The sequence below is a fragment of the Pantherophis guttatus genome, chromosome 3 (genome assembly GCF_059756535.1).
Source record: "Pantherophis guttatus breed Tessera chromosome 3, ASM5975653v1, whole genome shotgun sequence".
Classification (NCBI taxonomy): domain Eukaryota; kingdom Metazoa; phylum Chordata; class Lepidosauria; order Squamata; family Colubridae; genus Pantherophis; species Pantherophis guttatus.
Genome location: NC_142065.1, coordinates 141,404,547 through 141,422,426, shown reverse-complemented (window position 1 = coordinate 141,422,426; position 17,880 = coordinate 141,404,547). Strand labels below are relative to the sequence as shown.

At 38.0% G+C, this 17,880-nt stretch overlaps 1 protein-coding gene across 1 annotated transcript in view; it reads right to left on the bottom strand.

Annotated features, from left to right (window-relative positions):
- The window catches only part of PHLPP1 (PH domain and leucine rich repeat protein phosphatase 1), a 183,907-nt gene that overhangs the window by 91,742 nt on the left and 74,285 nt on the right, over nt 1-17,880 (bottom strand). Inside the window, exons 2-3 of the mRNA XM_060691135.2 lie at nt 4,171-4,371; nt 1,215-1,336 (exon numbers count right to left, since the gene is read on the bottom strand). Of these exons, the coding sequence (XP_060547118.2) occupies nt 1,215-1,336; nt 4,171-4,371 (323 nt within the window). The remainder of the gene's footprint in view (nt 1-1,214; nt 1,337-4,170; nt 4,372-17,880) is intronic.

The window sequence follows — 17,880 nt, the reverse complement described above, 5'->3', positions numbered from 1 at the left end:
AGCAAAGAAGATGTTGCTATGATTACATACGAAATGGGCTTACACTGGCAATTTTCCAACCCAGCTGAACAAAGAGAAAGCACAGGATGGTACCAAGTAATCTCGTGCAATCAGGAACTTAAAAAGCTAGCAACTTCCAATCCTTCTCCCTATACTTGTGAATGTCATTTATTTGCCTTGCTTTTCAGTGCAAGATATTACAATTAATTAAGACGACTGCTACCTCAGCAAAAGGACAGCCAGAATTAATGTAGTCACATATCTCTATCGTGTGATTCGCCTTAGGAGCTTAAATCAAATCACACAGCACTTCTTTCTTCAATTTCCCCCACAAAAATTAACTCGTGAGGCAGGGTGATAGGAGAGAGAGCTACTGGCTGAAAGTCAGTGAGCTTCCATAGCTGAGGTGGATTTGAATCAGCATCTCCCCTTTCCTAGCTTCCTGCCCAACAGCATAACTTACTGCACCATGCATTATTCAAGTCTGTCCACAATTCACAGTTATAATATATTCTGGGCAATGAAGAGAGGAAAGGAAACGAAAGAGATGGAGAATATGATGGATTGCTGAAGAGCTTTCACTTACAACTGAACACAGGTAGTCCTTAACTTATGACTAGTTGCTTAACGACTGTTTGAAGTTATGACAGACTCTTCCCACAAGGACTTACAACCCAGTTTCAAACTTCCTACGTTGCGCGCGTGCGCGTATCACACATGCAAATGCCCCCCCCCCTCATGTGGTTGCATTTTGGACACTCAGCAACCGGTGAGTGCAGCACCTGGTGTTACATGACCATGTTTATGATGCTTTTGCCAGAAACAGGTGCTTACTTCCAGTTTCTGGCAAAATTGACCCACAGCAAACAATGGATCCACTTAATAACCATGACACTCACTGAATGACCATGCCATTAACTTTATAATTGTAGCATTCATTTAATACCAACTCTATCAATCATCCTGGTCTCTTCAAAAACAAATCATGAGTTCTAGCCCCATCTTAGGCATGAAAGCCAGCTGGATGACCTTGGGCCATCTCTCTCAGCTCAACTCAACTCAACTCAACTCACAGGATTGTTATTGTGGGAAAAATAGGAGGAGAAAGGAGTGCTAGATATGTTTTTTGCTTTGAGTTGTTTATTAAAAATAATAATAAAGGCAGGATATAAGCAAATAAATACCAGAGATCTGCATAACTACAAAAATGTTACCTTTGAAGCTTGCCGAAGCCACCGCAAGTACTCAGTGAAAGTATCAAAGCAGATGTAGTAACTCTGACTTTGAGGTCCAGATGAGCTAAATGCTAAACAGTGTTGGTGCTTTTTAACTTCTTCTACCTGCATAGGGATGGATGGAAATACATATATTTAAAAAAAAACATAACTTCTAAAACAGAGGTTAAACTTCTAAAATATTAATTAATTAAAAATACAGTTAAGGGGGGAAAAAAGCCGCAAGCATATGAATAAAAAGCATATGAAATTTTAAAATTTAGCTCATTTCATTGGGCTAAAACAAATCAAAAGTTGTAATAAGTCTTCAGATCATATATCTGAGATTAAGCTTCAAGTAGTTATAATGGGTCATAATTTCAAATACATGATACATAGGATTTCATTGTTAAACAGTTTTAGAAAAATTCTCAACAATCCATTTTACTGCCAGACCTTTTTAACTAACAAATTGTCACAAAAATGACACTTTTATTTTTCCTGTTCATTGCATACACCGGGGGATCCCCAATCCCAGGGCGCAGACCAGTACCAGTCTGTGGCCTGCTGGGAACTGGGGAAAAGACAGGCTACTCCTGGAGCAGCCAGGAGAAGGAGAAGCCGCCAGCAGGGAGGCAAGCTGCCCCAGGAGGACCGGAGGAGAGCGCAGCTCCTCACTCATGGAGATCCACCAGCAGGGAAGTGGTCGTGGAAAGTGTGCGAGCCAGGAAGCGGTCATGCTCCCTGGCCGGAGAGGGTTGCATGTTCACGCCAGCAAAGGTTTGTGCAACCCTCTCTGGCCAAGGAGCCTCCCCACTGGCGGCTTCTCCTTCTCCTGGCTGCTCCAGGAGCAGCCTGTCTCTTACCCGGTGAGAACGGCCTGCCACCACAGCCTGCCCCCACCCTCCCTGCCCCGGCAGTTGCTCCTGGAGCTGCCAGAGAAGCGTCAGCACAAGAACCGCTCTTGCTGGGGGCAAGGGGGTGGCGGCGGCAAGAGCAGCAGGCTGGGGCTTCCCTCCCTCCCTCCCTCTCCCTGGAGGCCTGGGGCTATGCCAGAAGTCTGCTCAGGTGGCGAGACAAGGAAGCCCCGGACTGCCCTCAGAATAACAACTTTCCAGGCCGAAAATGGGGTGGGGACAGGGGGCGAAGTGCATGTGCAGGTACACATGCGCAATGTGGGGCGCATGCGTGGGGTGTCATGTGCGCATGCACATGTGGAAGGGTTCGCATTGCATTATGGGTGCCGGCATGCATGTGCACATACACACTTCCGGCACGCTACGAGAAAAAGGTTCGCTAACACTGTATTAGGACTTGCTCATCAAAGAATACTGGGAAACATTTTCTTCTAAATCCTTAAGTAGTATATCTATCCGATTTGGTAGCAACAACTGGAGTAAGTTTTGCAAAGAAGCAGTTCTGCTCACTGTAATTTATAATACAATTTTTGGAGAAAAGTATCCATTCTTTTGACATGCTAGATCAACCTTCCATATCTTGATACTCTCTAATATCCATGATGGAATAGAATATGGAAGGATTAAGCATTCAACATGTTTGGAAAACACCATGTTAATTGTATGCTGAATACATACAATTTTTTGACTGCCTAGTAAGATACAAGGACAATTTAAAAGATGTAAACGTGAGTCTTTTAGAAAATGCTCATTCCTGCACAGGGAATAACACAATGACCAGGTTGCTGAATGCAATCCGGATAATATTCTGCCAGCAAAGGGACTGAATTATTGATCAACCTGTGATTGTGTCTCAAGCAAGCAAATCCTTTCTACAGCAAATGCACTGACTAACGTGGCTGTGTAATCATCACAAGGACTCACTGGGCAGCATTAATGAAATCAGCAATGACTTATAACACAACTTCTCTTCCCATGCTTGTAATTCTTAGTTACTGTATAGTGAGCACAATCTACAGTACCCGGAACTCTGGTCACTTTGTGGCTTCAATGAGAGGACAACAACATTGATCACTGAACTTCATATGGTTGATAGGAGATTTCGTCTTATATGTGCTCATAAAACTGGATATATTTAAAACCCAACACTATTCCATGTCCTCAGAACACTTTTTATGTTCTACAGCTTATGTCAGAATCTCATAGCCTACACAGACCAATTAGGTCAATAGAGTGTGATTTAAATGAGGTTATATATGTCTAAGCATCAAATTGAAATGATTTGGGTCTCGCAACAAGAAATGTATGGATTAGTTGGCCCCACTAGAAATACACTGTGGGTGTATGAGATTATGCCTATGTCTCCATGAATAGCTACTGATTAAAAGCCCAGGTCAGAATTTTTTGATTGGGGAATGGTATGCTATCTATGTTCCCAACTTATTCTCCAAGTGTAATGGAAAATCAATCACTGTCCTCAAGAGCAAACAGTGTGGGGAAAAAAATGATGTGCAAAACAAACCTTTTTACAAATAAATACAAAATGAGTATACCATCTAAAAACAATAATTGCATTATCATTTGACCAAATAAAGGATAGTTTAGAGAAATTGAAAATCTCATTGGGATATATCCTATTATACAAAGATGGAGATTTATACAGTTCCCTTGCCTGAGGCTGCTTCTTGATTTTAAATTTGCTATTACAGATTCTAGGTTTAATTATTTTGCCTACTAGAAGCTAGAATACACACACATAGCTATACTAATAATGAGGTTTTTTGACATGTTGTATTTTTCTATACAATTGTTTTTTGAGCAAAAATTTCAAATACAGATGAGTAAGCGTTCTTAAGATTACAAATGTGCTCATAATTACTCCCAAACGTGATGTGTTTTATTTCTTAATATTGCTCTTGGATTTTTTTTGGTTTGTTTAATTCCTTATTACGTTAGTTTTAAAATATGTGATTTTGATGATGCATTATTCATTTTAATTTTAATAAATGTAGACACACACACACATTGAAATTGTCAACTTGCCTTTCCCCCAATTAAGGGGAGCACGTGCATTTTTCCAGTCTGGCTTTCTTTCACCGATGATACTATTAGGCACGTCCCGCAAAGGATAACTTGGCGTCTTGTCCATCTGTTGACCGGCAAATGCATTTTCCCTTTTCTAACATTGTACATTCCTGAGAGCTGAATCCGTTCAGAGTTGCCAGTGCTGTTGGGCTTTCCTGGAATGAAAAGAGCAAGTAACTTTATCAGTCAGAGTGCTTTTCCAATTATTCTTCAACATGCTCTAGATAGCACAACAAAATGAAGACCATATCCCCAAAGACAGATACAAAGACCAGCGTAACTCGAAATACATGGAAAATTACTGTCCTGCCAATTGCTTTTTAAATTTTTAGCTCCAGGAATGTTTTTAAGGGTAATAATCTTGATATATAAATAATTATGTGGATATAAAAGTCTATGGACAAATTTGCAGATTTGATTTCCAGGGAGAGTAGCTTAAATTGCCATCAGAAACATGAAAAATATATCAAAGGCGCAGGACAAAAGTCAAAAGTCCCACACTGTGATGCCTTTTACTAGATCCCAAACTCTGTTATCCCAACACAAGATTGAGTCGATCACTTGACTGAGATTCTAAAAAACAGAAAAGGTTTAATTAGATATTACAATCACATCGGGGTAAATATCTAATTTTTCAACAGCAACAAAAAGACCTTCAAGATTAAACTATTAGTAGAAAGGCTTCTGAAGAAAGAACTTACTAAGTACCAGTCTACTGATTCAATGCTCAAAAGGAGGCTCTTTAATAAACACAGTCTGCTTCATCTCCGAACCCTTTAACACATTATACCCTAACACACCAAAATCATTTGATTAGTGATGAGACAACTCTCACTGGTATATTAGAGCAGCAAGATTGTCCCACATAAGTTGTAGTATCCACCATTTCTTTACACCAGTTCCTTACTAAGAAGGCCAAAGGTGAAAAATGTGAGAATGCTATACAGCATTCCTGCTACAGGAACCCCGGAAGATACGTTAGGATAGCGTTGAGTAATGAGATGAAGCAAGCTCTGCCAAGATTTTGCCGGATGAGCAATTTTCACTTGTTTGTTCTGGCCTCCATTTGACTCTTGCCATGCTGTGCCTATGGCTGATCCACAAAAGTACAGAGTCCAGTATTTCAGGAACATATTGCCTGTACTAGCTGGATGTCTGCATCACAGAAATGGCATTTCAGTTAATTCTGGGCACACGGTCAAGATGTGCCCAATAAACAAGGAAGATATTGCTCTCTTACCCCAACTCAGTCAAAACTCTTTTAAAATTTTGCAAACAGAATCTTCATATTCTATCAGACTTAATAAAATTGAATGAAATACAACATAGTAAAAGTAGGATTACCAGCGGTACCTATTTACTTTAGTAGACTAATCCAACGGTAATATGCTAACTTAAGCTGGAAAGGCCAAAAGATACTAAATTACAAAAGCAAAACTGGTGCTGTCATAGTACGATTATAAGCTGATAAGTGTTTCAAGGATTTAATTTTAAAAATTTATTTAAAACAATCAATACAAAAAAAAAATTCTATTTGATTTTTCGGCTTCTGTTTAATGTTACTAAATTATGCCGTCATGAAGCAAAATCATTTGTTTTTCAATGCAAAATCTATTTGGGATTGTGAAATATACCCCAAACCATACCCAGGATCTTGGTAGCTGGCTGGTATAACTTTATTTTATTTATTAAATTTATATGCAGTCCATCTTGCTATCCAGCAACAACTCTTGGCCGTTTACAACATGACAAAGACAACAATGTAAAATATTAATATAATTTAATATTAAAATCAACACAATTAGTTAAGATAGGGACCAGTATACAACAATTTGGAGGGGGTGTCTTTTTTTTTAAATCCACTAATCATCTCCAGTATGAGATGTGCCTATTGGGGCCTCAGGCCAATCAGCAAAGCCAGATTTTGAGGCCCTTCTGGAAGGCCAACAGGGTGGGGGTCGATATTTCAGAGGGCGGGAGCCACGGCAGAAAAGGCTTTTCTCCTGCCCCCCCCCCCCCACGCCAGCTGGAATTCCTTGATGACAGGGAATAGATAGGTTATTAAATATATCTAATAAAAGAAACATACATTTGATGTACAAAAGCATTTTTAAAAACTATGAACATCAAAACCTGTACATATCACCTACAGGATGTTGGGGAAGAGATCAGATACATTAAGGTGCAGTGACAAAACATCAACAAATCTGGGTATAAAAACATGGGGAGGGATCAGATTCCAATACACAGAAAGGCTGGTCTCTTTCTTTTGTGATCCCAAGTTTCTCTTCCAACCACTTTTCATGGTAGTATTTTACCTGTAAGTCTACTCTTTTTTTTTTTAGTACATTCTCTCTATCACTTCGGCTACTTCATTTTTTTTCCTCCAGCATACAATTAGTTTGCAGAGACACAATTTGTTTTGGTAACATTCAGTGTAATGCCCATTCCCAAACTGCTGCTACTTTAATAATAATAGTAATAGTAATAGTAATAGTAATAATAATAATAACAACAACAACAACAACAACAACTTTATTGTCATTGTACGTGTATACAAAGCACAAAACACAATCCAAAAATGGCAATTCAGGTCAACCATGTCAACTACCACTGTGATGAACAACTGTAGTGATTAATTTTTAGGAATCATCCTGCAGTATATAATATATAAATTTATATATTGCCAATATATAAAAACTACAAGTTTGACATTAAGGTTCTTTTGTTTATCTCATTTTTGGATTTGCAGGATAATTTCATCAAGTTTTTAAGTTGTTACAGCACAATAGATAAGGTATCCTTATCCCTCTTGCCTCTAAGATGTAAGACTATTTCTTCCAGATTTTTATACCTATAAATAGGTAACCTGTAAATAGGGTGATTGCCATACTTTGTCCTATGCCCACAACACATATTGTATGTACCCAACTCATGCTAAAAAAAGAAAAAGGAAAATCTGCTTGCTCTGGTGTGTTAAAAGTAATCAATATGTTTAGTCACAGGACAGTCAAGTACTTAAACAAGGAACTGCTAAATGTAAGAACTTTATTCCCCTAGAATCCTAAAATAAAATTGTTGTGAAAAGATAAAAAGGTGAGAGATTTAAAATATAATTCATTTTGAAAGCCAAATCTTCGAAGAACTAAAAGCTTTAATTATGAAGTAGAACTGAGGAGACTTTACCAACTTAAGATTTAAAGGAGTCCGAGAAGACAGAAGTGAAATAAATATACTGTCAAATTATAACCTATTCTCATCTAACAGAACCACCTTGTATTCAACTTAAACACTACTGTATAATTGTTGATTTAAACATTGCTTTAGGCAAAGGATACGTATAAACTAGCTTGAGTACATTTATTGCTTTGTACCCAAGAGTTATTTGATACCTCAATGTTTTAATTTGTCTAATATGCATAGCCACTTCTGTGCCTTTATAGAATCTGTCAATCAATTACTGTTTGAATACTATACATTTGTTTCATGAACTTACTAAAATTATAAAGTATAACTGTTCTTAAAACAACTGTAAATAATTGATATTACCTTTCTATCGTGTTTACAAGATGATGTTGCTAAAAACAGGACAGTCTCTGGCGAGATCAAGCAATTTAGTTAAGTTCTCACACCTACTCTAATCACAATAGCATTGTAAGACTATTACAAGACAACTCCTTTCCCTAGAGCTTTCACAGTAACAGGTTTCTCATCATCTACTGTTTCTTCATGTTTCCAAGCACACACGATTTTTATGCAGCATGCTTCAAAAAACATATAAAGATGTAAAATTATTGCTGGTCAGGACTGCAAGTACCGTACCTTGGATTGGCTATTATAGACATAACCATTTCTTTCTAAACCTTAAAGGAGAATATTTGTATTAGTATTAGCACTGATGATGTTGCCTAATTTGAGTAATGAAACGTCTGCAAGAAAATAAGAAAGCTCAGAGAGTACCAAGGACTCCTCCTTTCTAACCCTGCCCCATGTCCAGCCTTTCCATGTAGAAACTTCAGGCAAACATAGAATTATGTTTGTATAGCTACTTTCAGGCACAAAATACAATGTCTTCATTCTCATACCTTCAAAAAAGATGATTGGGGCGGTCTACCAAGACAGGAACTGTGAGGATTAATAAAACTAAGGATAAAGCCTTCTGATTTTCAAAGCTATATAGGAAAAGCACAGATTGTGGTGGCCAAAGGACACAGCTCTCCTAATCATGTTTTATTTTAAAAAGGGTGGAGAACTTGTGGCTATCCAGATGTTGCTGAAGGATGATGAGAGATGTTGAGAATTCTGGTTTGGCAACATTTAGAGGGCTAGAAGATTTCCCATGTCTATTTTAAAAGAAATGGCAAGTTACTTCCTTTTATGTATATCAGGGAGTGCCTGCCAAAAAAAAAACAGAAGTGGCATCAATTTCAATGGTGAAACTAAATTTCTTGCTCTTTCACCCCAAAACCAGAGATGGTATTCAGCCATTTCGGACTGTTTCAGCCAAACCAGTAGCAGAAATTGCGGGTGGGGGGCCTACCCATGCCCCCCGGCGCTATGCCGTCCTATTTAGGCACATTTTGAAGCCGTGTGCCATGTGTGCAAGCCACGCGTGCAAGCAAAGAGCATGCGTGGAACACGCGCGCACTCACATTTGCGAACCGGTAGGGAAAGTAAGTGAATACCATCTCTGCCCCAAACAAATAAAACCAGTATTCTATAAAGTCAGCCCTATGCTGTAGCTGCCAAAAAAGCCAATGTGGTTCTAGGCTGCATCAACAGAAGGACCGCATCAAGATCACAGGAAGCGATAGTACTGCTTCATAGTGCAGTGGTGAGATCACACTTGTCATTCAAAAAAGATGCTGAGGCCCTAGTGCAGAGAAGAGCAACAAAAATGATAAGGTTTTTTTTTTTTAGATTAAATTATGCGATGAATGGCTGAGGGAACTAGGTATGTTTAGCCTAATGAAAGAAGAAATCTTCCAATACTTGAAGGGCTGTCACTAGGGGGGGCGGGGTAGATAAAAATTGATGATATATATGATATATGATGATTGATGATATATATATGATATGATACGATATATGATATGGTATGATATGATATGATATGATATGATATGATATGATATGATATGATATGATATGATATGATATGATATGATATGATGGTATGGTATGGTATGGTATGGTATGGTATGGTATGGTATGGTATGGTATGGTATGGTATGGTATGGTATGGTATGGTATGATATATATGTTTTTCTTTCTTTTTCATAGGTTTCGTAGGTTTTATGTGTATGTCTCTTTAGCCAGGTTCTACCTACGTGTGTGTGTGTGTGTGTGTGTGTGTGTGTGTGTGTGTGTGTGTGTGTGAATTTTTTTTATTTAAATCGGATTTTTTTTAATCGGTTTTTTTATTTTTATCAAATTTATTTTAATAAAATGCTTTTGGAGTAAAAATCTATCTAGAAATAGTTTTCTATTTAAGATACATTCATAATTTAGTTTATTCAGCATGAAATGGAGTTATGTAGCATGAGGCTGTATATTCTGCAATCTTGGGATTGTCGGTGACAGCAGGTTAGAGGAGGAGCTGCTGAGTGATAGAGATGAGAGTTGCTCTTTAAAAATTATGATTTAAATCGAGTTGGTTTAAATCAAGCCTTTTTACTAGTGACTTAAATCATGATTTAAACTGTGATTTAAATCGACTTGATTTAAATCAAATCCACCCTGCAGGGAGGGCATTGATTTATTCTCCATTGCATCTGTGGGCAGGATAAGAAGCAATGGGTGGAAGCTCATCAGAGGGAGAATCTGGAATAAAGAGAAAATTTCTGACAGTAAGAACAATTAATCAATGGAACAGCTTGGCTTCCAGAATTGTGGGTGTTCCATTGTTGGAGGTTTAAAAAAAAAAGATTGGACAACCATTTGTCTTGGACGGTATAAGGACTCCTGCCTTGGGCAAGGGTTGGACTAAAAGACCTTCAATTTCCCTTCCAGCCTTATGACTGTATGATTCTAAACTGAAGCAGAAACTGTAGAATTAAGTAGGATAACAAGAGTTCTGCTAGTATTATTGATTTGCATAAACTTTCAACATTTGATATTAAGAGTTGAGGTCCTGAATCAGTGCTTCTCCAAGAATGGTTCATGTAGGTCAGGCCTGTCAAACTGGCGGCCCACGGGCTGGATGCGTCACGTGCAGGCCACGCCCACCCCAGCTCTATAAAGGCAAAAAACATCATGATACGTCATGTGATGCAATTGAGTTTGACACCCGTGATATAGATTCACCAAGGTTGTCTGCCACTGCCTCCCCACCAAACATATGCCAGGGAAAATCACAGCCATGCCTCCTCATCCTGACAATCAGTTGTCCAGTTGTGGTGTATGTGGGAAAGCAAGACGAGAAGGGGGCAATGGCTCTGTCAGCTATAGCTTAATGATGGGACACCCCTCATAGGCTCCCAGATTCAACACCCACCTCAAATGGCAAATAATCAAAGTATTAAAATAAATATTTAATTTTGGGTAACATTTTAAAGCACAGAGAATGGGAAGCATATCTAACTATGACTACTTATTCTTTTAAAAACACAGCCTCTCTTGCTATTAAAGACAAAAACACAGAAGTTGCTAGTTCAGCTGGATGATTCCCTAGATTTATTTAATGGTACACATTCACAGGGCATTTGAAAAAAGACTGGTCTAAATAACAAGTTAAAGGTTATTTCTTTTCGTTGAAGTCTAAGAGCTTTGGTGGATCATTTTTATATGGTTTTCAACCTGAAAATCATTCCTTTCAAGTGCATTGTGACAGCATGGAAAGTTCATTGTCTCAAACTGCATCCCTCATCAATACAGCAGCAAAGCAACTGTTACAAAAGAATGTCAACATTAAAATATTTATAAATTCAAAGAGACACACAAAAGGCAGTTTACAGATTCAGGGGCACCATCTCCCTCGTCATATTTATGCAGAACTGTGAAGTTGATTTACTGGATACAATGAAATGCAAGACATTTTTATCACTATCCTACAATAGTACTCAGCCAAATATGCAAAAATATTGAATTTTATTCCAAAAGACTGTCATCTTATCAAACTGCTCTTCTGTATCTCTAAACAGATTTATTTGTAGTGACTGGTGCCCCTCCATTACTTAAGTGCTTGAAGCACAATAGTAATGTTTGATACTCAAGCAAGCAAATCACTGTGGATGACAACTGGTCAAACTGTCATGCTTTCACTTGAGTTTTATGACTGATAAAAACAGGAATGCCAAGCATTAACATTACACTTAAACAGCATGAAGATCAAACTGTAATGAATGGTTTAAGCTACCATATGAGATTCAATACAGGCTGTGTCCCAAATAATCAAATGACTCTTTAATGGAATGGAAAAACAAACTTAAAAACCAGTTGCCAATATATTGATTGGTTTGACAAACAGTCAAATACTTGATGAAAATGGCATGTGATTCCTTCTTGATTACGTACCTGAAACTAGATAACAAAAGAGTTGTCAATTATCTGCCTAGCTACAATATACCCATGGTGACTGGATTTGGTTTGGTGGATCACCAATTGCCTCAGTCCATAGATATAAAACAGCTTGAAGAGACTAATTGCTCAGGATTGGATACCTAGAGATATTTTAGCTGACTCTTGGAACTGAGAAAAATGAGGCGTACTTACTGTACGTACACACACACACACACACACACACACACACATCTACACCAACACAAATTGCAACTTTTTACATGAAGCAGAGTGAATGAAGGCCAAGTCCTCGTTTTTTCAAAAGGGTCAACTGCCCACTTTCCACTTTCCTATCTGTAAAAAGGGAAATAAACAATGGAAGCTTTCTAAAAGTCACATGCTTGATTCTGAAGGAGCAAGTGAAAGTTAGGGCATACAAGGACCTTGTTTAGTTTTGGCTGGTGTTCCAATGGCAGTATTATCTGAAACAAGATGCATTCCTGCTCTTCTTATCTCTTGTTTGGATTACTGAAATTCACTTTACAAGAGAATGTCCTTGAAGAACACCTGGAAACTTCAGCTGGTCCAAAAAGCAACATATCACATATTTACTGGTCAGTTTTCATACTGCTGTCTTACACCCCTGCCCCAATACCAATAGATGGTCACTATCTTAATTTTTTCTAACGGTTAGGGGTGTCAGTCATACAAAGTAGATCAGATTAAGAAACTAATGCCACATAGGTAAAAACTACTATTATTGTACCAGCTTTAGTCACAGAATCTTGCAAGTTTGAATGTACTTCCCCCATCCCTCAGTTTATCTTCGGGTGACCTAGAGAGGAGCCTGTCTGAGATTTATTTTTTAATTTGTTTTTTTTTTTTAAAGACTGGGCTGAAGCCCTGTTTATCTGACCCTTGCCTTGAGGGTGGCTTTTCCTCTAGTCATTGAAGGCATTCCCTCTTCCCTATATGGGGCATGAGTATATAAGAGAATTCCTTCCCCTGATCAAATATGTTCCTACAACCCAGGCAGTCAGAAAAAGCTTTCTGATAGTCCCCATCTACCAGAAAGTGCAATGGGAAGGAACAAAAATATAAGTATCATACTTACGGGCTCTTGCCCTATGGCTTATTCTTATAGTGACAAGTATTGTACCCCACTTTTGTGTACCGTCAGAAAGCCAGAAAAAACTGACTTTTCTGGAGGGCATTTTAGGATTGATTCTAGAGCCATCAAAGCAGGGGTGAAATCCAGCAGGTTCTGACAGGTTCTGGAGAACCGGTAGCGGAAATTTTGAGTAGTTCGGAGAACCGGCAAATGTCACCACTGGCTGGCCCCAGAGCAGGGTGAGAATGGAGATTTTGCAGTATCCTTCTTCCGCTACGCCCACCAGGCCATGCCCACAGAATTGGTAGTTAAAAAAAATTGGATTTCACCACTGCATCAAAGTACATTTTAGTTTTATTATAGTTCTATTGTTTATATCTTATACTGGTGTATTAAAATGATGTTTATACTATGCACATTCTAATCTGTCTGGAGTCCAGTTGGATTGAGGCAGTGTGTACACTTCATAGCTAATTAAATAAGACAATGGTTTCAATCTGTATACTTGTATGGAACTTTGCCAAGAAGCATCTGTGAATTGTAGAATACCGCTAATTCATATCATGCCTTGTCTACAAATTTTCAAGCACATTCTCATGTACTGCAGATGCAAGTGGCTCCAATGCACTTCCATTCAACGTCTTTTGTTCTAGTTCTCTTTTTAAAACTTCCCCAAAATGATGTTCTATGTTTTTTGTACATGCACTGATGATGTTACCTAGTTTGGGTAATGAAACGTCTGCACGAAAACAAGCAAGCTCAGAGAGCATCAAGGACCCCTAATTTTTGTACAGGAGCAGCAGAACTTCAAATAACAATTCTCTATATTCCACAATAGGGGAAAAGGAGAAAATGTCTGCCTTTCTTTTTATAAAAGAGCGGGCCTTAACTTTGCCCATCTGGAAAGAATGTTTAGCTTATAGCAACTCATGCTAAATTGTTGGATATATTCCTTTCTGCGACATCTCAGCCTTTTCCCCTGGAAAAAAAAAACACACCACCAAATGCTGAGAATGCACATTTATTTTTGATATGTCATGTAAACCAAATCCTTACTTATAGAGTTTCTAACATTCTTAAGGAAGCCACAGACTGACTCAAATTCTAAAAGAACACATTTTGGACCAGAGCATGAATTCTCCTCGCCAAAAATCTAAACTAATGTTTAGTGAGCAAATGTAAATTTATTTGAGAGGAAAGAAAGTTTATTCCCCACCCACCCATCCACAAGAGGATCCGATAGAAAATACTGTTTCATTAAAACAACATCAAAGATTAACACAAAGTAGAGCTAAAACATGGAACTATGCAAATATATACCATCATGACATGGTTCCAAGCAGAGGTGGGTTTCAGCAGGTTCTGACCAATTCTGGAGAACCGGTAGCAGACATTTTGAGTAGTTCGGAGAACCGGTAGTAAAAATTCTGACTGGCCCCACCCCCATCTATTCTCTGCCTCCCGAGTCCCAGCTGATCGGGAGGAAATGGGAATTTTGCAGTAACCTTCCCCTACCATGCCCACCAAGCCATGCTACGCCCACCAAGCCACACCCACAGAGCCAGTAGTAAAAAAAATTGGAAACCCACCACTGGTTCCAAGTCTGAAATGAGCAAAATTTTTCTCCACCAAGAAAACTCCAAAATCAAATCTAGTTCTCAGCTCACGAGAGTGCTGCATGGTTTCTAAGAGGCAGAAATACTAATAGTATCGTAGCTATAGGTAGTCCTCTTCTTACAACCATTCGTTTAGTGTCTGTTCAAAGTTACAACGGCACTAAAAAGGGGGACTTATGGTCCTTTTTTTTCTTAAACCTTCCCCCAAACCCATGTAACACAAGATAAACAATATTGACCCTAAAGCAGAATACTTCTTTTATTCTTTTCCTTAAAAGAAAAAAAAAAAGAACGGATTGATTAACATTAACATGAACCATGAAGAATTGCTCTTGGCTCTTCCTGAGCCTACAAATATGAAGGGAAGCTGGACAAAATCTGGGAGAATGTTGGTGGTTAGTTTCCAAATGTTTCATCAGCAGGCCACGTAACATCATCAGTGAAACTTCGGTTGAAGGATCTCGTTTCAGTTCTCTTCTGTTTTTATAGGTCTTATGTGGAGATCTATAAAAGCAGACCCACATAAGACCTATAAAAGCAGGTGAGAACTGAAACAAGACACTTCAACCATAGTTCTGCTGTTGATGTTAGCTGATGTTAGCTGATGTTCGGAAACTGAACAACAAGCTCAGAGAACAAACCACCACCACCATCTATTACCCAAGCTACAAATATTTTCCACCATTTCTAATCTGGGATAATATCTAACAGCAACTGCTCTTGTACCTCTGGAAAGTTCTAAATGGTGGTTTATTGAGAGCAAGGACTCATTTCAAGGGAGGGGACAACTGTGGCACAGCACTGCTACCCTGTTTTCCCCAAAATAAGACATCCCCTGATGATGATGATGATGATGATGATGATGATGATGATGATGATGATGATGATAATAATAATAATAATAATAATAGTTGCTGCCTGCAACTACTGCAGGTTCGAATCTCGCCAAGGCTCAAGGTTGACTCAGCCTTCCATCCTTTCTAAGATAGGTAAATTGAGGACCCAGTTGTGGGGGCAATAAGCTGACTTTGTATAAAAATATACAAAAGAATGAATGCTATTGCTTAACGCATTGTAAGCAGCCCTGAGTCTCCGGAGAAGGGCGGCATATAAATCAAATAAAATAAAATAAAATAAAATAAGCCCAATTGGGCTTTTGAGCGCATGGTAATAAGACCAAGCGCTTATTTCAGGGTTCAAAAAAATATAAGTCAGGTTCTTATTTTCGGGGAAACACGGTATCACCTCAGATTAAAATCATATACTATGTAACAACACTCAATTTTTCCATGTCAAAGAAAAATTATGGAAAGGAAATCCTATTTCTGAGTTGAAGCATTGTAATTTTGAAATTACAATGCTTTTCTGTTGGAACACAGTCTAAGTTTAGGAACTGCTCAATCATCACCACTATTCCCTTTATTTCCAATTTAAGTTTTACCTTGCTTGTGGATCTAAAGCTCTAACTTAAGTCTTCGAATTATGACCACAATTGGGAACCTCTGTCACTAACTGATGTGGTCATCAAGTGGGTCATCACATGGCACTTTATTTTATGGCCATTTTGCTATGGTTGTTAAATGAGCTACACAATTATTAAACAAATCTGGCTTACCCCACCCCAGTAACTTTGTTTATTAGAAGATGGCGAGGAAGGTTGCAAATTGTGACGTGAACGTGGGATGCTACAACCATCATAAATGTGAGCTGGTTGCCAAGCGCTTGAATCATGATTGTATGGCCATGGGGATGCTACCATGGTCAAAATGCAAGAACTGTTCATAAACTACTTTCTCAGGGCTGCTATAGCTTTGAATGGTCACTAAATAAATACTAGTTGCAAGTTGAGAACTTCTCGTACATCATTCAGAAGATTTCAGTATATGTTTCATAAACGAGGGTTTGCAAAAAAAAAAAAAAAAAAAAAAAAAAAACCACCTAAAATAGTTCAAAGGGGAAAATCCTTAAGTGCAAGATGAAAGCCAGAAAAACAATTCCGTGAAGACTTAAAAATATTTTGTGTATACTTATGCAACAATTAACCAAAAAAAAAAAAAAAGAGGAATGGGTCAAATAAGCAAATGAGAAGGGGAACACGCATAGATTTGGGAAAGACAGCAAGAGCTATCTCCATTTAGTGATGCAATGAAAAATTGTTTTGAAGCACTCTAGGAATAGGAGAAATTTGCCTACAGAAATCAACATAGAAAATGAACTATTTGAACATAATTAGAATCCCTCCCCAATATGGAAGAGAAAATCTATACAAATGGATTTGATAGTCAAAGAATACAGATTGCCTAATAGAAAGTAAAACATGGAAGTATTTCAGATTACATTTTGATAGAGGATTACAATATTCAGTTTTAAAGTAAGACTATAGAAGAAATATAGTTTTGTCCAGCAAGAATAGCAAACTGTTTCTGAAGATTACTGGGCAGTTAATAGTTAACATAATAATTGGTCTTTACATGTACACCAATCACCAACAGAAATCACAGTCTTTTGTAACTGCCCTCATTTCTAAATAATGAAAATTCTATAGCGCAAAAGACAAATAGTATACAACTGGATTATGTTGCTTGAGTGGACAGCTTAAAACAAACTTCTCAACCCTAGTAGACTCCAAATATATTCAGTTGTAACTCTCAGAATGCCTTCCCAATACAGTTTCAAAGTTTTATTTAATTGCTAATCATTAAAGAAGCCAGTTATCAATGTTCAGTATATGCTTAAGAAACACTTGTATTAAAAGACTATGATTATTAAATTATCTCAATTTAGAACATTTATCCTTTCATGGTTTTGTTTTGTTTTGGGAATTTGGTTTCCCACCCAAATGTATTTTTGTATCACTGCATCTAAATCACAACACATTATCCCAAATTTGAATGAACCATTTGGAGGGGTTTCCTTCAGACAATAATGAAAATACAGGAAGAAGTCAGGAGTGAACATTTTTTGGGATTCTAATTGTTGAATGCCACTTCAAACTCCCTTCCTTTTCCTCCAGGGATCTTACAACAAGGTCAAGAAAACAAGGCTGGATGAGTGGCGGTCATCCCATTTTACATCATCCTATCTTAACAAAGCCATTTGTTGGGATGCCATTACGCACCTTCTATAGATCAGCAGTCACCAACTACAGATAATGATTTCCGTAGCTGAGTAGATCAGCAGTTTATTTAGGGTGAAATAAATCCCATACACCAGGTCCTATGAACATCTAAAATAATTTATTTGAAAGCACATGCAATCATTATCAATATATCACTTACATATTTTAAACTCATAAGGTAACAGCATCCCAAAGACAAAATGAGGATGGGACCAAACAAAGCTAATTACTGTATTTATATTCTGCCTTTGGCACAGATGTCAAACTTAAAGCTCCTGAAAACATCTCTTCACACACACACACACACACACACACAAAA